Here is a 22,983-nt window from a genome sequence, read left to right as displayed (position 1 = left end):
ACCTAATAATAATTTAAAACTGTGTTAACATGCGATAAAATAATTGTCAGCGTTAATGAGTGAACGCATTAACGTGCCCAGCCCTAGTTTTAATATAAACGTAGATCAATTCTGATACATAGTTAAAAAGCTGGTGTGGGCGGAGATAAAACGAATACGAGTAGTGTGGTGTGTGGATGGGGCCTGAGTCATCCAAAATTGAGCTAGAATCTGAAGGGTCACACAGCCCTGGGGGGTTCCTGTGTTGGCACTTGCATACCAGGGTCCACATTATGATTTTACTCTTTTAAATCTAGGCTTTCTTTCTCTTTTGCTCACTTTCACTCTACAGCAGTGACATGTCTTATTGTTACATGATATATATTATGATTATTTCCAGAAAAATTTAAATGCCATCAGTTAACATGTAAGTTGTACTATACTATATAGTTATTATGCAATTTAAAATAATTTTGATTAAATCTTTGCACAAATCTTTGCCATATGCTGAAAAAATGGCAAATTTCAATATAAGTCAGTGAATAGGGGAGAGTACGTGCAGTGACACAGGAACCATGTTGATGGGACAAAATGAGATTTAGTTCTTTAAAAAAATTGGGCTGATTGCGAAAAACAAAAAGAAGTTTAATTTATGGATTTTGTAAATCCTTTTTCTTTTGGAAAAATTAATTTAGCTATTTTCCAGGTTCAGGGTACATTTACTTGTCATATGACATGATGTAGAATGCATTCTACAACACAGGTCGGCACAATAAAAATGTAAATTGTAGCCCTCTTTACAGAACACACACAGAACATACAGTTGAGGAGTCTCAACTGAGGAAAGAAGCTGTTCTGATATCTGGTGGTGCGACAGCAGATACTTCTGTACCTCTTACCAGACAGCTACAGGGTGAACAGGCTGTAAACAGGTCAGCACACAGCCCTAGGGGGCCCCTTTTTTTTGGAATTTGCATACCAGGGTCCAAATCATGATTTTGGTAATGTAAACAGAAAGTATAATATTGCCAAGGAGACAGTGAGCAGAGTTTTATTTTTATTTTTTTTGCCATTTGGTGAATCTGCTCTCTAAAAGTCATTGCTGTAGCTCCAGCAGCTCCTGTTTGCATTACAGACAACAATCACCTTGATCTTCAGGTAAGATCTGAAGTTCTAAGGAGTGTCTTTTGTTCCAAGATTTATGGACATGTGTCAATAATGGACATTGGAGATGCTGGAAAGAATGAGTCGCCCTGATTCCAGGAGGGTGTGATGTTAATGATGTCTGTGTGTTAAGCTTTAAGTCTCTCAGAGACAGGGTGTGCTTTTTATTGTGTTAAACTTGTAAATGTTTTATTGGGTATCTACATGGTTTAGTCTTTTGATAGAATTAGTGTGAATGCTGACTATTGTTCATCTTTAATTTGACCTCTTGTTATTGTTACTACTACTACTTCTGCATGCTTTGAGCTACAGAAACCATTCAAATGTTAAAACATTATGCTCTTTAAGGACGTTTATGCTTGTATTCTGCCTTTTTTGTATTTTTTTTATAATGGAAAAAAATGGGGAAAATATTCAAATTCTGTTCAACCTAATCCACTTTGAAGTTGTTCTACCTCTGCATACTTTCAACCATATTTTATTTAAGCTTTAAATTGGTTGCTTGAATTTGAACTGTTAAAGTTCTATTCAGGTTATTGGTTTCACAGCCTGGGCAAGTAGTGGCAGAGTAGACAGAGCACCACATAACTGCAAGGTATGTGGTTCGACCCTAAACCAATTGGGAAAAGAAAAAATCACTTTTAAGATAAAAAAAAAACGATTTCAAACCCCAAGTTTTTTTTTTTACAGATATAGTAACTGAGCAGAGAGAACAAGAAAGAAGGACTTGTTAGAGGCAAGGTCCAGGCCCAGCTTTATTTGTCAGAAACTGTGTGAGATGCTTATACTGTTGCAGTACTAGAGAAACACATATGTGATGTAATTTAGGATTTAGTAAATGTATGATTAATATAGTCAAATCAAATCAAAGTCTCTGTACCATATTGAATTGCATAGCTTATGCTCATTCTTTTGCATCGTGTCATATGGCATTTTATCGCATTGTGTTGAATAAATTTGTGTAGAATCACACTGGGGTAAATTGTATTGTACCACAGTGGTACTTGCTTCATATGTGTCTTTAATGTACCGGACCGTGGCAATGCATCGAGATGCATATCGCATCGGCCTAGAGATGCTCACAAGTATTTGAGCTAGAGTCAAGTCAAGTCTCAAGTCAGTCATGAATGTTGTATCACCTGCTACGTTCAAACCAGGCTGCTTTACAGCTGCAATTAATGCAATTAATGACAGCTTACTGTAAGTCAACCTGATGTGACATGATCAACAATAAACCTGTAACCAAGGGTGCAGCGATTACCGGATTTCACTATTAACCGCGTTTTAAAACATCACGGTTGTGAAATGTGTAACGGGAAATGACGTGAACCTACACACAAAACAGCTGTTGTTTGTTATTATAGAGATACCAATTATAAAGACAAAGAATCTGGGTGAAAGAATGGATTAGCACACGCAGGTAGCAGGGATTGTTTTGTGTTTGTTCAGCTCCTTGGCAACAACTGGGAGTCTGACAGGTGAGCCAGCGGAGCCAGGGAAACAGGAGACTGCTGCAGCTCTGGAACTGGTGACTGCTGTGGCACAGGAGTTGGTCACTGCTGTAGCTCCCACTGGGAACAAGGATCGGGAGATGGCCTGGCTGATGATTGGTGAAGCAGGAACAGGTGTTGGCTGGGCCACTGACAGGAAACCAGGAGGAAATGGAAGCTTAGTAGAGCTGAGCAGCGATGAGGACTGGGCGTTTGCCTTAAAATAATAATGAAAAATATTACATTACATCATTATTGTTTGAGTATACTTCAGTCTAATGGCATACTTAATAGTACATTTAGTAGGTAGTATGCAGTACATATTGATTGAGTATGTAGAAGGCACTACAGAAACTGTTCAAATGTCAAAATGTTATGCTCTTTAAGGACATTTATATTTGCTTTTTCTACTTTTTATAATTGTTTAAAGCACAAAGCATTTCTTCTTTCAGCCCTTTTAGTCAATTCATTTCAACTTCCACATTTCAACATTCACATGCATTCTCTGCTTTGGATTTTGATTGGATGTTTACTTATAGTTGCCTACGTTTTGACTTATTTGTATCATTATCCTGAATTTATTTAGCTTTTTTTTCTGTGAGGTTTGCTTGTATGTGAGGTGTTCTTTACCTGCAGAAAAAGCTCAACAAAGACCACTAGAATATTCCCAAATTCTAAATTCAAGAAAATTGTTAAATGTGACAAATTCTATTCAATCATTCATCCATTTAAGAATGAATTTGTTTTCACATGTGGTTGCCTAAGGCCCCTGAAGGGCCATGCAGAAAAGGAACAATTTTAACTTGTAGAACCCCCATTTCAGTTTTATGTAGCTCACATTCTATCTTATACTGTTCTGCACAACTCAACTCAACCAATTGGAATTTGAAGACACCAATATCCCACCCCTTGATGGAAAATAGCACAATGACGTGTAAAACCTTTCTATCTTCTGCTCAAAAGCCATGCATAGGCACACATCCATGGATGTAGAATGTGCTATATTAATTCTGTATTTTGCTACTGTCTTTCAGCTTGCAACTATAAAGAGTGAGTCTCGCCTAAAGCATCTCCTCCAGAGGTTACCAGGTTACTGTCCAGAGTCTTTGGTGAGTCCACTACCTATATTACAATACTAGCTATATTTACATGCACAGACAACTCCCTTCTTAACCTGGTTGGAGTGCTATTATTTACCAATTCAAATGGATGTGGTGAGATGAAACAGCCTGAATTGGGACTCATAGCATTGCATCTTGCTGCTTTGTATTGCATCAAGAAAGGTCTAAATGCAATCATACAGAACCTTTGGCATGATAAAATTAATCTTAGATGTACTGAATGAAAGATTATGTATTAAGGGGTTACCTCTGGTGTCTTGGTTATGCTGTAGTGGTTCGGTGTTCAGAAGGGTATTCGCCTGTACACAAACTTACCAAGGCTTTACTCCTGACCTGCTCCTTGGATCCTGTTATGTTCAGAAAATCTGATCTAAACCCCAATAGGTAATTAACTGGTCTATCAATTTACTGATGGCTAAACCAACAAGATACCACTGACCTTTCTTAATGATCTTTAGAGACGAAATCTCTTAATTTAATCATTTAAAAAATAATAATATAAAAGTATTTTCATAATCACTTTATCTTTTATGTCATTTGTCAAGCCAGACATAGCAAGCATTTACTGGTTCAGACTTCCCTTATATGGGGATTTGCTGCTTTTTACCATCTCTTATGTAATCTAAAAGTGAATCTTTTTCAGTCAAAACAAGCGCTCTGAAGTCAGTTTGGACTGTATAAAATCCTGATTTTTCACCACTTATATACAAAACAAATAACTGATTATTTTGAAAAATAAATGAAAAGGAAATCATAATGAAAATACAATAAATATAGTCCGTTTCCAAATGTTGAGTCACTGTGTTGTAGAGAGGTTTTTTAAATGTATTCCATCCATAATCCATTGACCTTGTAAATATACAACTCCTGCATTTAGGCAGCACATACCAACTTGTCCTGTCACCATACTACAGATTTAGACACTGTTAGTGGACCTAATGCCAGTTATGGCAAAAACAAATTAAACAGTATTTTAAAGGTTGTTGGCAGTTACGCTGTTGATCTGAGCTAATGTTAGATAGCTGTTCACTTGCATTAACAATTACCTAACATTAGATAACAGTAACACATTTTCTTCAAACAGTTCAATTCAATGCAGTTCTCTGTAAAACTGAATTTGCACCCAATTTGCATGCCTTTTCAGTAATAGAGGGAACCAACATAGAAGAGCTCAGTCATTAGTTGGGCATTGGTGGAAAGAGACCTTTAATTTGCTGGATCAAAGTGTGTTTTATCCATTGCCGCATATTGTAAAAATTATAACTGAAACTACAAAAATCTTAATCTGTTGTTTAAAACATTGAACATATTTTTGAGAGTGAGTAATTATTTATGATATTAATGGGAAATGAAAGGAAAATGGTTCAACTTTGAGCAAATGTAATGTTCTGATGTTTTGTTGTGTTCCTGATGGTAATCTCTTGGCCAGTGTTAAGACAAAATTAGTATCAACTCTCTAATTAGACTTATAAAGGAAGTGGGTTTCTGGTTGTGAGCACCTGGTTAAACCACACAATCTCTCTCACCACACACACACACACACACACACACACACACACACACACACAAGCTCATTCCTTCATCCCACCATGGTAATTACAAAGCAGAGAGGCTGGTTTGGTGCTCGTCTTGTCTCTCTCCAAGCAGCCTATTAGAACCACACTAGTAATTACACTTAGGCAGTCTTAAATGTTTGCTCTCATTTAAAGATGTGTCCTGTTCTCATTTAGCTGAACTGTTGCAAAAACACTGTAAACTATTTACACACATTTACAGTACATGCATGATGCACATGTATGCTGATAAAGTCACATATGCATGTAGAATTATATGCTGTTTACATGTTGCCCATTAAACGTCTTTAATAAAAATAGTGCTTAAAATTATGCAAATATTCATCTGTAAAAGTTTATTTCAGATGATATTCTAATATAACTATGGAAATATGATTTCCTAAGATGTAACTGATAGTTAGGTTTATATTTGCAGTTTTAGAAATAGGGCTTAGTGCTGTCACAGTACCAATATTTACATGCAGATTGTGGCCCATAACTCAATGAAAATTGCAGTGCACATTTGCAGAGCACCATTTTCTTAGTAAATCTGGTCCTTAGTCATGAATAATGGATATGTTTTGATACTGATCCTAAAAAGCAGAAACACTCAGAAGCAGTGATAAAAAAGACTGCTGTCAGCACACTGAGAAGAACAGAAAGACCAACAAAGTAAAGAAAGGCAAAGAATTTACCTGAAGCTGTTTTCTTCCAACCGAGCCACACAACACATGGCTTCTGTTATGGAAAACTAGAGAAGGCTTTAATAACAAGACGAGGTAGGGCTTGACAATATGGCCAAAAATGTTAAAACTCGGTCTAAACGATTTTGGAAAATAATCCAATATTACCAATATTGCGATTTAATATGCGATTAATTTTATATAATATCATCAGCCTACCTACAGATCACAAGAACAACTAGGTTTACCACAGTGTGTTATACAAAACCCACAGTTCAACCACCAATTAATGAGTCCTTATCTCAGTTCAAATCTCTTAGTCCATCTTTCTGTATCCCAGTAAGCAAACAAAAAATACTCAGTTTGAGGTTCAATTCAAAAGTTGGCCACAAAAGTAAAACCAAGTGACGCCTCTCGTGTTTAATAGACAAGCTTAGTAATTCTCCGACAACACCGGAGTCCTCCACCCCCGCAGCCTGCGATGCTGGTGAGCAGCGCACTGGCTGTAACTCGGGACAAACTGCGCCTCTTTCAGACTTGTGCGTTTGGTTTGAAACGCCATTTCACAGATATTTCCTATTACCTTACTACACGTGTCTTTCTGTTGTGCATTTTTCCTGTCCGTCAAAACGGGGGATGGCCCGAAGATTTCACCCACCAACACCACCACCCAGTTACCCGCGGGTGGCGGCTGCTACTTTCATTCCCTGTATGACACCAAAGTTTCTGTCATGTCAGCTTCTGTCAAGCGTAAGGCCATTGTACAACAACAAGTCAAGGTACAGCATAAGGTGGGAAGTTGATGCTTTGTCTGCAGACTTCTTTACTCTTGGGTGTCATGTGACCAGAGTGTAATCGCAGCTTTTGCGATTAGAAAATCTCGTTTTATCACATTGCGATAATATCGCAAAGGCAATTAATCGTTCAGCCCTAGTTAAAACAATAAAAAGTTAAACTCTTCCTTATGGTCAACACTTGATTCCAAACAGTGGATCACTTCACAAATCTGAGTTAGAACATTCAAAACAATTATGATAAACTCTTTGTCAACAAATATGCATGAGTAAGACATAATTTGTGTATGATTCAAGTAAATAAATTCAAACATTTATTGAATATTTATTAAACAAATTATTTATAATATATAATTGTTATTGAAAAAAATTATATCACAATAATTATTGTTGATGTTTAATTGTCCAGGCCTAAGAGGAGGTAAAGGACGTAGATAGTGATGAGCGGGAAAGTTCAGTCTTTCTAAAAACAGTAGTTTGACTAAAAGAAAACATCATAGCTCAGTTTGCTCAGTTGTCATGGAGATGATTTAATTGTCATCATGTGACATGAGTGCAGGCTGATAGGAGCACGGTGTACAGGAAACCCACTGACCAGTATCTTAACATTAACTCTAACCTTGTTAATGAGGAGGAGGATAAAGATGAAGAGTTGTTGCTGGTCTTGGGGGAATTCAGGGACAACAGGTACAATGAGTGGATGATGAGAATCCAGACCTGATTTCAGACTAGGATGGATACTTATTAATCAACAGGGACCTCCAGAAGCATCACAGTGGCTGGACTGACAGAACAAGTAACCAGAGTCTTCAAGTTATGAGAATCATCAAACTCTCCGGAAATACTACTATTAGTGCTAAAATAAAGTGCTAAATCATGTTTCAACAAGGTATTTAAAATGTTAAACTGGCACTTTAAAAAGAATACGGAAAACTGTACACTGAGGAGGAGGAAGACGCTGAAAACCCTAACAGGTTAATCTAGCCATGGTAATAAGGCATCCAGACTTCATTCCATACGTCCATGTAACTATGCACATGTACTGAATGTTTAAACTTTATTCATAGTTTTTTTATAATCTTCTGACTGTGACAGAAACACTGTTTAGTTGGTGTAATGTAAAGATATTGAAATTTCAATCCTATCAGCCTGAAAGGGAAGAGAGAGAAAAAACTTTTTACAGACACAAAGGCCCTGGCTCTCTGGGTAGATGTAGATTGGAGGGGTTTGGCTCATATAAACAACATTATTGTTCCTGTCACGTCCTTGCCTTATTGGCCCTTGCTTCGTCACAAATCATTTTTATGCTTCATGTAAAGACACTGTTACTCCTCAGCCTGCTTTGTAAATGATGCTGACGCCCGCTGACAGGAACCTTTGTTCCCCAGCCAAGAAACACGGGGGAGTGTTAACAGTAACGTGGAAATTTTACCAAATGACTGTCCTGTAAAAGCATAAAAGAATTTATTTTTCTACCACACTTCTCTTTCCGTGTCTTTCTTTCTTTTATCTGTATCTCTGTGTCCCTTAGACAGAGGAGACAGGCGAGCTTGTTTGTGATGATTAATCCCACAACATTTCACCACAAACCCAGCGGGAGTTTCATAACATTCATATGTTTTCCTGTTTTTCAACACTGTTGATCCAAGGAATGTAATGTTTGTTCTCTGTGAAATTAGAGAAGCTTCTCTTCATCTTAACAGTTCAATCCATTGTTGAGTATAATTTATTACTGACAGGATAATGAGCCTGCCCCTTACCCTAGTCCAAAGGGTTTCTCACCACATTCCAGAAAATGAAATGCCACAAACACTAACCCTAAATGTGCACATTAGTCATTTTTAATGACATTAGTGCTTAATGTGTAAAAGTAAAGTACTAATGTGATACTTACTTAATAGAGCTGGAGCCAAGAGTCGACTGACCACTGCTGAAAGCCGAAAGCCAATGGAGTGTGTCCACTGTCCAGAACCATGGATTCAGGCATTCCCATTGTAGTTTGCGCTGTAGACAAATGTACACCAAGCAGACCGGAAAGTCACCTGAAAAGTTGACATAAAATTGCCCCTGCAAAAACCTAGTAAATATTTAGGCTGCCGTCTAATAGTTGACTAAACCGTTAATCGATGAAAGGAGTCTTTTTCATTGGTCAGTTAGTCGCAGAAAAAAAATGGACCTTTTCTCTTGAGTAACACAAAGTCACTCACATTGACTGCTTGTCGTGTTCCTGTGTGAGCTCTTTCTGACACCAGAGAACATACATATACACATTAGAAGAAATAAAGTGCAGGCTGAGCTGCTGTCAGTCATCATAATTTGATTTGTCTGGACCAAATGAACCCAACTGCAAGTGTGATAGCATCCTGAAGGTATATATTGTGCCAAAAAAGCACTAAACTACTATGTACTCTAGTGTGTACATGATCAGAAACTTAAGCTTTAAAAAGTAATTTACTGTTGGTCAAACACAGACACTGCAGGAGCTGAAACAAGGAAGTACTGGGTGCACCTAGGACAAGGGGTGGACATTTATTGTTGCTTATTAATGTTAAACACAAAGTTAGGCTTTCCAGCTCAATTAAAAAAATACTGAAAGAAAGAGAGAGACAGAGAGAAAGTGAGAAGAAGTGCGAATAAACTGAGAAGGAGTAGAGGTGGAGAGAGCTAGTGCGTGAATGAAAGAGAGGGTGCGGTGATGAGAGAACTTGATTGTTTCATGGAGGTTTAGTTTTCAAGCAGAAATACATTATTTTCAAACACGCAGCGGATTGTCTGCTTTGGAGACAGCCCTTCTGGAGTTTTCAGTGCCCTTTCCCACCTCAGCTTGGCATTACATTATCCATTACATAATTTACATTATCCAAAGAAGGTTAAAGTCCAAGTCCAGTTGCCCTTGACTTTAACCTTCTTTGGATAACTATGAATTGGATGACTGAGAACCTTCACAGACATCTCCTTTTCATTCATTTATTAAATCCCACTCAAACAATAGTCTCACAACAGTAAATACAAAGAACAGAATCACAGTGTTGTTGTTTCCTCCTGGATAATTGCATTTTAAATGCATTGAACATTGTTTATAAATCCATCACACATCTAATTTGTCAAATCTCCGCAGCGGTAGAAACTCAAAAATATGAATGTTCGAAATTTTGTACCTAGTTAAGTTCCTGAGTTTATTTTCTGTGGTTCCATACTTGGAACATTTGAACCGAAAAAGGGCTAAAAAGTGAACTAAAGGTATGTTGTGGGCAAGCAGTTTTTAAATAGCATGTCAACAGTTTACTTTCCCAAATCTCTAGTAGATATATTAAATGTGTACTTAGATGTTACATTTTTAGGTATATAGTAGTGCACCAACAGTTTACTGTAAGATATACTTATGTTTGGTAAAGGTGGATATACCAGCGTCTGGACTGTTACCACCATTTAACCTGCATACATCTGGATGTTTGTTTGACATATCTGCTATAGAGAACCCTCAAATTGTCACCCAGTTAGAAAAATATACAGCATGTCTAAGGTTATGTTCCCTAGACAAAAGAAAATTCTTCTGTGACCACAAGCTGATTACGATGGTTGGTCACACAAACCATGAGCCGATCATCACGGGCCGCAATATTTCAAATTTGGAGAGCTACATGGCAGATGAGCTCACCAGCTGCAATTACATAATTGCAGAGGTTTGTGGATGCACGTGAGAGTATGACGACAATAAAAAGTCAATCATTTATTTATTGTATGAGACATTTTACTGTCTCTTCTTCTTTGTGTGTCATCATTGGGATTTAAAATGATACTGGTTCTCAAAAGAAAATAGTGGCTTAAAGAGTGGTACAGAACATTTTGGAGCTTGTTTGCTTGATTGAAGAGGTTTCTGCCTATCTAAGTCAACTGTGGTGGGTATCACTTCTTTGTCTCACTTCAGCTCCAACCAGGCTTCCTCCAATTTAAACAAATGTGGAATTTTTGGTTATTTTTGGGAGTTTTGCTTCAAAAACTGTAAAAGCTGTTAGGACATATTTTTAAACCATAAGTGACATCTGACATTGATGTTTTTTCTCCTTTGTCTTCTAGAATGAACTTTGGACGTGCATTAACTCTACACTTCCAGGTAAGAGAAGAGTGCTAATATTAAACCTTGTATGTTTAGCTTTTGAAAATTTCTGACCTTGGCATCTCTTAGGAGTAGTATCATAAATGACCCCACATCAATCAGTTTGAGCTGTTTAAACATTACTGTTTTGATTCAGCCTGTTGCTATATTAATTTATTATAATAGGATGAATCGTCTTCCCATTAAGAAAGACGCTGTGCACATTTACACAGGAGGTACAGCAGCATAACGTCATTGATCATTTGAATCTCCCGACACTCCGACAAGATCGGTCAGGAAGAACTGACAGCAGCCTCTATAATCATGAAGTAATTCGTTAAAGCAAAAACACATGGCATATAGAAAATTTACCCATGATCCATCAGGTGATCTACCGTCTTGTTAAGAGGAGCTCCCCCGTAGTTTGCACCCTGCCTGCAATCTCAACCATCGGATTCCTGCAACAGGAAATAATGTTACTCTTTTACTCATGGATTTGTTTTACTGGTGCCAAAATGTTTCGTGTGTGTGTTGGTGATTTATTAAAAAAACAAAACATCACTTAATTTTGGGTTAAAATGCATTGTAACGCCTCTACTGAGATTGTAACGGGTATAATATTACGTTTGTTTTTGGTAATGCATTATATTACTGTGTTACAGCAAAAAGCAATACATTACTGTAATTGCGTTACTTTATTTTGCTTAACTGGTGAACACAGTGGAGCATTTAGCAACTAAAGAGTCAATATTCTTTTCAGGAGTTGGTGCAGACCAAAACAGAGCTAAAGCCTCTTTTCCACTGCACAGTACCAGGTCGCCTCACCTTTGTTTGGTTTTCCATTGCGGAAAAGGTGTACCTTGACCTGTTTCCAGGTAATTTTTTTCGTATCAATTCTGTCGAGGTTCTAAGCGAGCTGAGGCGATACTAAAATGTGACGTGAAAACATGGCAGACTACTGATTGGTCAGAGAGAATCGTCTCTATTCACTGCATCATCATTGAGCTTGTCTTTACATTCTGAGTAATGTTGAAATGTTTTAACTTAAATAAAGAGAAAGCTGTGTGGATCGCTGGTGTCACATTGAACCTTATGTCGCGGCAGTTGTGTGTGGCGTCGCTATGACGACCAGCTACATTGAGGGCTACTATATCTCTGAGTACTATCTGCAATGGAAAACGGATCACGGACAAACCGAGTCGAGTAGAGGAGAGTTGAGCTGGTACTGGTTATGGAAAAGCGCCATAAAAGGAGGTTGAATACTGGTTAATGATGGCTGTTGGGCGTATAAATAGAAAACTTTTTGTTAACATTGTATGCGGCAAGTGAGCTTATAATTTTTCACATAGTTTTTTGTTTTACTATGTGAGATGTATATTTTGAGTTAAAATATATTAAAATAGAGAAATATTTAAAAGTTAATTTTTTAGTTTTGCATTGCATTTGACTTAGTTATTTATTTTTACTGTTATTGGTGTAGAGCAGGCTGTTACATTATGCTTGTTCTGGTAATTGAGTACCGCGACTTTAAGAGAGGCTTTCTCAGGTTGCGTTGTTAGCTGTTAAACCAGAGAAAGAGGAAGAGACGAGCTGAGACGAGACGATACACTTCCTGAGTTGTATTTAAGATAGATAGATAAGAAACATTGCGGGCATCTGTAGAATAAAGTCTGTGTATTTTACCAACTTACATCTGAAGCCGAGTGGATGATTACATAAATACATGTGTATGCCAGGTTTATCAGCTAGTTGGCATTTTGCGGTAACAAACATGTTAGCCATTTCAACTTTATGAGGCTGTCATGTGTCAAACATGTGTTGTTATGGCAAGATATATTAATGCAGCTTTAAAGACATGATAATCAGATAAAAAAAATCTACTCAAGGGGTTTTAAATATAAACACACTAACGTGTGTTTTTAAAAAAAACATTTTTGTCGTGATTTTTTTTTAGATTTCATTCTCATATTTATTCCAATAATAAAACTTTAATGTGTCTGTTATTGTAAGGGTCACAGAAAATGGCTGCGGAGACAAACTTTTTTCACAGCATTCCCGACTGAGAGCTCATCATATTTACTTGACTGTTTTTATTTTTATTATAAATCAAAAGGAGACTTTCAACCAAAGCTGTATCTACTGTGTGAATCTGGTTGCATGAGAGAAGATGGTAACAAGTGAAGTTGTTAAAGCTGCAAGCAGAGCAGAGGCTGACCAGAGCAGAAAGCAGGCAGTGGATCAAAGGCTTAAATCCTGCTGCCTGTGCTTGGAACAAATCTACCTGTCAGAAGCCTAATAGCCTCCAGATTGGGAGGTTCTGTTATTCTTGCCTTTTTGTACCCACCAAACAGTGGCATCAAGACAGCCTAGTCTGTGATGATTTAACCTGTTAAGGAACAAGCTGCCCTCAGATCCTCTCAGACTCTGAGATATCATCAGTTGTCTGATGTTTACTGCATTCCTGCAGCTTTTATGGATTTACTCTGTGGGTGTAACCGCTTCTCCTAAACATGACAACTTCAATTAATGATTTCCTTCATTTCTCAGAGAGCCTTCCATCGACTCTTGCAAAATGCAGTGGAACTTTTTGGAACTCAACATAATATAACACATTTAATAATAAGGCTGTAATGGTACACACAATCCACCTCTCTGTATGTTTTTGGCACAGCAGGGAAAACTAAAGAAATAAGAAGAGAATTTTTTTTGTGAATTATCTTGAAAAATATATAATATATAATATAAATAACATTAAATGGCAGCTATTTAAATCTTGCTGTAAAAATGAACACACTATAAAGTTGGCATATGGCTAATAAGAACAAAGGAAATCAGTTTATCAGTATTGCCTAATTGTTATTACAGAAAACTCCACTGTAGATGAGCAAATATAAAGTAAAATTTACAATTACATATAATTACTTACTTGAAACCAAATACTAGAGTTAAATCTTTTTGACATGTTTAACATTGAAGTCAGTCAAGAATCACTCTACAAGTCTTACAGAGTTAGCAGCTCTCTGTAGGCCTGGATGTCCATGCATCATCAGTAGTGAGTGTCACTGGGTAGTGGATAATTCCTGGACTACTGCAGCTGGTGCTCATTTATATGGGGCAGGAACAGCAGCTGTAACAGATGTATTCAGTTAATGCCTTTGCAAATGGTTTACAGTTACATGTTTAATTGTGTGTTCAAACCATGACATCACCCAACTTCAGTTACACTGATCAACACAGAGCTTTAGACAACTTTAACTTTCTAAGAAACCATAAGTATTCCAAACAATAGATCTAAATTACATTAGAGGCTCTTTCAGCTCTGATTTGTCTGTGTGCGCCATATTGAGCCTGACTAGCATGTTTTAGCTGAGGTCAAAACTCCAGCAACAACTGTAGCTTACTGGGCTGCCGAAGCATTAGAGGGGGAAGATGATTGAGGTTGTTTGAGTGCATTCTTAGCTGTGATAAGTGAAAAGTTTAATCTGGATCAGATTGATTTTAATTTTTATTACAAGCCCAATTAAAATCAGATTTGATTGCAGAGCGGCGTAGCGCATGTTCAGCACATCCTCTCGCTCTCTCTCCCTCTCCCTCATGAACACAGCTGCACAAATCTGTCCGACAACGCTGTCGATGTCGGAGACCCAGCTTTAAAAAAGTTATTAGCAAGCCTGTAAGGAGCCTAACTAATAAGGAGAGCTAAGCTAATGTTACAGCTGGGTTTTCAAGGCTAACACGCTGTATATAGCTGGTAGTCAATATCCACTGCACGTGTGTGCCCCACCCCATGCCCCACAGTTACACTGTCATTCTGTGGGAAACACTGCTGTATCACCCTGATCCAGATATCTGTGAAGATTCTCAGTCATCCAGGTCATAGTTCTCCAAAGAAGGTTAAAGTCAAAGGCAACTGGAATTGGTGGAAGATACTAGAAGACATTTCATCTCTCATCTAAGAGACTTCTTCAGTTCTGAATGACTGGTAAGGAAACTCAGCTATTTCACCTCTGTGGGATCGTTTGCCAGGATCGTTGATACCACTGGTTTGTTAGTGCTCCTGTCTGTGGTAACGACAGACGTTATGATCGTTAGAACCACCCCTGGCGAAGTCTGAACGACCATCGTTGGCATCTTCACCTGAGGCCAATAGGTTACGTTTGTTAAGTTTCCTGGGAAGCGATAAAAGCACAGCATTGTAAGTGGGGGATAAGTGGTGGCGTAGACCCCCTCCTCTGTCCTCCACAGAGGTTAAATAACTGAGGTTCCCTACCACTCAGTCAGAAGCGAAGAAGTCTTTTGGATGAGGGACAAATCCTTTTTTCTTTTGAACCACCCATTTTCAAGATTTGATACAATCCAATAGCCAAAATCTGATCAGATTACTTTTGAACAACTGGGCCCAGGTAACAAAAAGATAGAAAAGTGAACCTGAACCCCACATTAACAAAAGATAACACATATATGAAGCTTTTGATAAAGGCCAGTATTGTCCCAATAAATAAATCAGTCTCCACAAACGGATCAAGCTAACCTCCATAAAATAGATGACCATAACATATAGTTGAGTCTGTGGTGTTTGATTTGTCTGCAGGAGTATCCAGGAAGCCAGATGGCTGGGTGGGGCTGGGCTGCTGTGAGCTGGCTATCTCCCCTGAGTGTCGCAAGGAATGCAGACAGGTGAGATATCGTAAATAACGTTTTACTCAGACCTTAATTGTTGTGTAAGTTAGGCCGACCTACACTGTGTTTCCTGTTCTGTGTTAAAGAATTTCTTTTCTTTTCCCTTGAAGGCATCATCTAAAAATGGCATAACAAAAGTATGCAAAAAAGTCACAGAGGTAAGTTCAAGCATTTCAGAGAAGTAAAATTAAGCTTAAGCTATATATTTACCACTATTCCTAATACCTGTACTTTTTCTACTACACGTTTCACCAATTGAGGTGGCTGCTACTACCTCTGATACCACTGTGAAACATAATACGATACTAATACTAAATTTTATGGTTTCTATTTTACATATTTTATGTTTAAGTGAAAACTAAACTAACATTTTAAACAATTCAAAGACAACAAAATACGTTCAAAAAAAGAATGAATACAAAATTAACGAAGACTTTTCTCATTAAGATGAGAAATATTAATGGATTCCTACCAAAATCAATCTGAGGGATCACAAGATAGTTCAGGAATCAGAAAGATAAAACCAAACAGATTTGTGCTGCTCAAAATGATATTTTGTGTGTCTTGTTTTTTCTGAGAACTTTGACACATTGTCAGGCCTTAGATGAAACAGTCTGAGATGGAAACATCACTCACATCTGTCCATTTAGACATTTTAAGCAGTCATTGACCAAAAACGTAGGTAGCCACTGAGATAAAGCTTCAGTATCCTTTTTGTTTTATACTGTGTTAAAATTGCGAGTTAGCTGAACAGCTCGAGTCAGTATCACCACAGCTTTTCTCTTCTCGTCCTAGAACTCACTCTACAGCTGCATCACCAAAAATGAAAGTAAGTTGTTACTCACACACACACATATTCAAGATGGACAGAGAATATGCCAATAATTGCAAACCTTGTAAACCTCGAGCTCATTTCTCCTTCCATAAATAAATAAACCCCCTGAGCACACCACTATCTTCTCAGACCAATAGATGGGCTTGTTTTGGTCTTTCTCTGTTTATGTTTCTCTCACTGTCTCATTCTTGGACTGTCTCGCACATACTGTAGATACACAACATACAGCGATGCACACACAAAGCAGAGCCATGTTATTTGCCTGGCAGGATGTCAGGTCAGTGACTTCCTGCTGAGAGGTCTAATGTCAGTCAACTATAGCCAGAATAACGAAAGCTGAGGTGTGTTTATCTGCCAGAGGGTTCAGCACATGGGTCCAGTCATTGTCAATGAAACAATATTCAGGTCCGAAAGAAAATGAATACTTAGATTGTGAATTTTTATCATAAATCATCAGTGGCAGTGTTAAATACATATTAGAAAATACAATCAATAAACAGACAAATATATATAGTCTTACCAGCTGGCAACCTAAGACATGCTTCAAAATAAAGAAATACTGAAATCCCTGAGAAACAAAACTATGGCAACACCCACTCTCACTCTATATGCCGTGTAATATTCGGCTCTGCGTCAAACTTTGCTTTGTGGCAGCTACAGTACAATGCAAGCGAAGAGAGACAACAATGAACTGTCATGATGTTGTGTATTTTCCGTGCTGTCCTAGAATTGACAGAGGTCTCCAATGCTCCTTTCAAAAAAGCTTCTGGTGGTTCTTCAAGGAACAGTAGTGAAACCTTCATCACTACTGTCTCATCTGACTTAGCATGTTGATCTGCAGACAGAGAACACTGTTTTGTTCCAATTCAGTCAATCATTCAATCGAAAGACTAATTTTAATGCTCATGCCCGTCCTTGCCACACAATTTGTCTGGATTTACTAGTTTCACGTGCTTGCCCTAGTACCAACTTTCCTATGCACCTGAAATAATTCTGTACCTGTTAAAATTCTATACACATATTAGTGTTCAACACCATTAAGAAGTAGCATTTTAGCTGATAAGCTCAACACCATATGGCCACTTTCATTTCATTAAATTTATTTAGCTGATGCTTTTATCCAAAGCCACGTACAAGTACATTTCAACCATGTGGATACATCCCAAGAATAGCAAGATTCATGTAAGAACATCAACATCAAATACGCTTAATGGCCGTGAATTGGTTGAGTGGTAGCTGGACCCCCTCATAGTGACTGAAAAGCAAGTTGATTGGCAGGAGCAGGATGTAGTGGATGGGTCAGGCTGGATGGTTTTACCATGTCCTGGTAGTCTTTATAATGGGAGCCCTTTTACCAGTGAACAACATTTTGGTTTTGCAATCATGTCAAAAGTCAATGATGGGTCAGTGATGAAAGGTTCACCCCCTATGTATTGATGGTTTGATGGATGTTTTCAGAAAGTCATATGTTTTTTCACACATACTTTGAAAAATGATAAGTAAACTCTTATCTTTAGCTGATTTCCCACAAAAGCACTGATGTGTATTTAGGTATTTAACATGTGTGTGTGTTTGTTTGTGTCTGTTCCTCCAGTGGGCTCCACATGCTGCAGCTATGCAGGGCGTCACACCACCTGTAGAGAGTACTGCCAAGCCATCTTCAGGACTGACTCGACCCCCACTGTGTCCCAGATCACTGCTGTCAAAGAGTACTGTCAGAGTCACAGCACTCAGCTGCTCAGCTGTGTCAGCAACTTCACCAAGTCCTACCCCATACGCAGCCCTATAGAAAGTAAGTCCATCTCCACTTTATACTGCAGATGTACACATCTCTGTATGTTCCCATACAGTAGAGGTGAATGGAATTTTGCTTGTGGTGCTTTAAGCATCAAAACATTCTACAGTTCTTTCCAGTAACAGCGTCCCTGACTCTCTGGATTATGAGATTTTATTGGGACGACTTCTTCCATTGAAAACTGTTGATGCAGTTCTCTACCAGAAGTAGAAAAATTTATAGGGAGAATTGTGCAGTATGTTTGATATTCAAAAGATGGATTTTTTTAGTATGTTTTATTGAATAAAACAACACGGCTTCCGGTGGCACAGCACTGCTGCGACCTGGACTCCTGCGCTGTGCTGCATTTTTATGCTGTGGTAAAAACAACAATATTTCTTATTCATCACACAGAATGGTACATATGTAATTACTTTCATTTTGCATTCCTTACAACAGTTTGCACACTATGTGCATGCACATGTTCAAACGGCATACTTCTTTACTTTATTTTAACTCTTATGTTAGTACTTGTGTTTTGATATTAGTTCTTTCGCACTGTTCTTGTGTAGTTTGTGCGTGTACTGCTGTTGTGACATAAGAATCCCCCCCGGGGAGCAAAAATAAAGTACATGTCTGTCTGTACAGAATACCTATGACAGCAACCACATTCTCCCACCCACGGTCACCCACACACAGTCAGCACGTCATAAATATCACATTGCAAAATATAGCAAAGATTGAAAAGATTAAATACATTTCAAGATGAAAGATAAATAAACCAATATGTAAATCAATGAAAATGACCAGTTGCCAGTTCTCTACATTCTGACTTCAGGGTCACCAGTCATCAGCAGAAAGACTGTAATGCATCATGTAGTGCATGCACCTGAGGGCTCTTCCACTCAAACGAGAACGTACCCGTAAAGATAGATCTTTAGTGGAGGATTACTTTAAGACAATGAAAACAGCAGAAATCTTTTAAAAGCCCCTTAATGTTTTTGGGTTGTGGCGGAGATATTTACATCCCAAGATCATATTTACAGTAAAATATTTTCTTCCTTTTCAATGTTCGATTCATTTTCTTGGTCATAAGTCAAATCCTATTTACTCAGTAATAACACTTTATAAGACTTTATAACCAGTGCCTGCTTCATTTCAGCTCTTAACTACTACTGCTATTCCCCATGCATTTGATCCCCTGTGGTTATTACTCAATCTTACAGCATTACCTTTGGACAGTCATTGTGATGTCCTACAAATACCATTTAATTTGTGATGTTATGTTCTCTAAATCCATCCATACTACTTTAATGTATCTTTTATACATTTTCCATTATTGATTGACTTCACTTGGGAAAGACAGTGGATGGGAGCCTCCTTCTGGAAAATACTGTTAACCTCGGCTGTCAGAGTGGAACGATTAGTCACAAACTTAGTAACTTCTTCAAACGCACATTAAAAGCAAGATGTTACTTAATAATTATGACAATCATCAGGTCAGCCACTAACCTTAGAAAATGTAAGGCAGCTCCTTAAGTCCAAAGTGTGAAAGGTTGATCAAGAGTAGACTGAACTACAGACACTCTTGATGGATTATTATTGTTATTTTCAACATGGAAACAGGAGTGGGTGACCATAGACTATATAAAAGAAGTGGATGTAGCCATGATGTCACCCGTTGGTTTGTGGATTACCGTTTTGAAGCCTCAATTTTTACAATTTGGCTGTTGCCATAATGTTTTGTGAAATGAAATGAAAATATTTGGATGAGAGGGCGGTGCTGGGGAAAGATACACATTGCTACGCCTGACAGGTCCCCGTGGGAGCAACTTGTAAATCACAAGGTAGCTGCACCCTAAAGCATACCCTGCTTTTTTTTACCATCATTTACACCATGCTGCGTTGAAGAAGACTTGAAACTAGCAACTGAAAACATAAACTCAGTAGGAAAGTGTTTACTGAGGTAATTATTCAGGTGAGAAGTAGCCTCATTGTCTCGTAGACATCTATACAATCGGACTTATTTTTGCAGCCAGTGGAATCTCCCCCTGCTGGCTGTTAGAAGTAATGCATGTTTAAGGCACAGTGTTGGTTTCACTTGTCAGGTTCCCGCTTGGCGTTATGGATAAAATTTTCTAGTATATATAATTTTCTATTGTGGGACTGTGATATGTATGATGATATAGTACAGCACTTATGTCCCTCTGTCCCTCACTTCCAGGTTTATACTGCTGTGATCGGGCAGAGGCTACTCACTGCCAGATGGCTTGCCGGCGAATCCTTCGCACCATGAGCACAGAGAATGAGATCATGGAGGGTTTGATTGAGGAGTGTAAATCCCAGCCTCTTCCTCAGGACCCTATGTGGCAGTGCTTTCTGGGCAGCGCCCACCCTCCTTCCCCACCTGAAGAGGAGACCCCCCATCCCGGCAAGATGGACTGTGCCAAGCTGCACTGCTGCTCCAAGGCAAACACTTCAATCTGCAGGTACTGCACATTGTTTAGCACATGACATCCACTGCTTAGTGGAAGCCAGTACATTAATGTCCTATATTCTGAAACAGAGTACAGGTTGAGGTGAAATGTGTTTGTTTTTCTTATTATAACCCAGTCTGTACTCTGACAGGGACATGTGTCAGGAGATCAGTACTAACTGGGGCAGCCAGACGTGGCAGGACTTTGACCAGCTCTGTGAGTATAACCCAGGGGAGACGGAGCTGATCAACTGTCTGGCTGATGTCAGGGAGCCCTGCCAGTTGGGCTGCAAGGACCTCAACTACTGCACCAACTTCAACAATAGGTCAGACTTCTGGATACTCACCAGGGTTGAACTCAGTTTTCATGGTTGTCTGCTTCCCTTCTCTAGTGTTAATTTTATCAGCCTTTTTCAAATTTAGTCTTAGTCCTGGGTCAAATGTCCTTGTTAGTTTTTGTCCAATATAGTCCACTGTATACTATTTTTTTAAATCAAGTTTTAGTTGACTAAAAGTCTGGGTGTTTTAGTCTGATTTTTGAGTTTTACTCATTAACCATCATTTTAGTCTTTTCTAACTCTTTTGTATAGTTTTGTGTCATGGAGTACGTTGAGTGCAGAATTAGGTGAGGACCCAAACACAGACACCGGCAGAGGATGCAGTTTAACAAAAGATTTATTCTCAAACAGAAACACTCAGGCTGACTCACAGATGCAGGTAAAATCCAAACAAGGCTGAAATCCAAACCAGGAACTCAGAACACAGGGAACAAGGCACAGCAGCACACTCAACACTGGACAACAACAAGGACCAGATAGGGACTAAACTAAGGGCTTGTATACACAGACAAACGAGCAGGGAGGGAAGCTGAAGCACATCAGGTAATCAAACAGGCAGCAAAGCTAGACAAGGACACATGAGTACTGAATACTACAAAGTAAAACAGGAAGTAAAACACACAGGAACACACTAGGACAGATCTACCAAAGTAAAACACAAAACATGGAAAGACTGCAAAATCAGGGCATGGACTGAGACCGGACCAAACAGGAGACAGGACTACACTAAAACATAGAAACCTAGGACTAGGGAGTCGAGTAGGTAAAAAAATGCAGATAAACAGAAGAACTAACTTTGCTACAAAACTCTAAACATGACAAGATCAAATAAAGCTTATAGAAACACAGAACCCAAAACCATGAAACCAGATACGGGAGTAAACTAGGACATGTAAATGAATAACACAGAGAAACACAGAACCAAAAACAGACTTAAACAGAATGAATAGAACACAGAACAAACATGGACAAAACAATAGAACACACAAAATGGAACCAAAACAAGACCAGAATCCTTAAGTCATAACAGTTTTGTTCTCATTTTTATTGCAAAGAAGAAAATTTATCTCAATTTCTGAGTGGTTAGCCTTGATATGCCGCTTCAAGTTCGTAGTGTTTTTCCAGGAATCTTAAAACCACATTGCTGGCTGTCCGATCTAATTAGGCACTCTGCTTTTTTGTCCGCCACTGTATTTGAAATGGGACCAAATATCGAAGCGCCTCTTTCACCCTAGCATGTTGTGTTCATCACCAGAGCTCACATCCTCCACAGTAACATTTTTCCAGAAAAGCAGCTGAATGAACACTGTTCAAGTGAAAATGTAGAGGGAGAAAATATGGCCTCTAATATTTTGTGTCCTCATTATACTGACAAAAACAAAGAGAGATTTTATTAACGTTTATTATTTTATGAATTACATTTTAGTCTCGTCATTTTTCATCAACAATATTGCACGTTATCGTAGTCACAGTCAGTGTTTATGGACATTGTCGCCGTCTTGTCATTGTCTCGTTTTTGTCAGGGGAAAAAAGGTCGTTGATGAACATATTTCGTTTAGTTTTGTCTGACGAAAGTAACACTACCCTTCTCGGTTCTTGTCTTTATCTGCGAGGACTATTTTACCCACAAATTATATTTTGACATTATGTACTAACTCTCATGTCAGTGAAAACGCCTACTAAAACTGTACTTAGTGATCTGAACACTCTTCAAAACAACACAGGTTCACTTCAGGGTTACAAAAATATTTTACTGCCTTCAGAAGCTACTTCTCAGTCTGACAACTTGTTTTTCTCAGACAGATTTGTTTGACCAGATGCTTTTAGAAGCAAGTGAACATGTGTGTTTTGATGAGTAATCAGATTTTTTTTTATACTTTATAAATTACAGTATTTCATGCTTCACGTTTGGATGATGCTGCAAGGAATCATCAGTTTTTTACTGTAGAAGTTGAAACCAAAATTACTGTGCTGTCAGCCATTTCACTTAAACTCATTTT

The 22,983-nt window shown here is 38.3% G+C and overlaps 1 protein-coding gene and 1 long non-coding RNA gene across 2 annotated transcripts in view; one reads left to right on the top strand and one right to left on the bottom strand.

The window, feature by feature from the left end:
• Positions 1-22,983, top strand: part of reck (reversion-inducing-cysteine-rich protein with kazal motifs) — a 102,028-nt gene that overhangs the window by 38,617 nt on the left and 40,428 nt on the right. Inside the window, exons 3-10 of the mRNA XM_038723327.1 lie at positions 3,668-3,742; positions 10,862-10,898; positions 15,472-15,557; positions 15,671-15,718; positions 16,356-16,389; positions 17,990-18,187; positions 20,394-20,658; positions 20,798-20,971. Coding sequence (XP_038579255.1) covers positions 3,668-3,742; positions 10,862-10,898; positions 15,472-15,557; positions 15,671-15,718; positions 16,356-16,389; positions 17,990-18,187; positions 20,394-20,658; positions 20,798-20,971 — 917 coding nt within the window. The remainder of the gene's footprint in view (positions 1-3,667; positions 3,743-10,861; positions 10,899-15,471; positions 15,558-15,670; positions 15,719-16,355; positions 16,390-17,989; positions 18,188-20,393; positions 20,659-20,797; positions 20,972-22,983) is intronic.
• Positions 81-21,602, bottom strand: LOC119905931. The gene is made up of 5 exons (XR_005444908.1): positions 21,355-21,602; positions 13,886-14,007; positions 11,253-11,338; positions 8,679-8,788; positions 81-2,850 (listed from the first exon to the last, which is right to left on the bottom strand). It is a non-coding gene; the product is annotated as an uncharacterized LOC119905931 (long non-coding RNA).

The sequence above is a fragment of the Micropterus salmoides genome, unplaced genomic scaffold (genome assembly GCF_014851395.1).
Source record: "Micropterus salmoides isolate LMB-PRFRI ecotype aquatic unplaced genomic scaffold, ASM1485139v1 Ms_hic_scaffold_1, whole genome shotgun sequence".
In the NCBI taxonomy this organism is placed as follows: Eukaryota; Metazoa; Chordata; class Actinopteri; order Centrarchiformes; family Centrarchidae; genus Micropterus; species Micropterus salmoides.
This window is presented reverse-complemented; position numbering and strand designations above follow the sequence as displayed.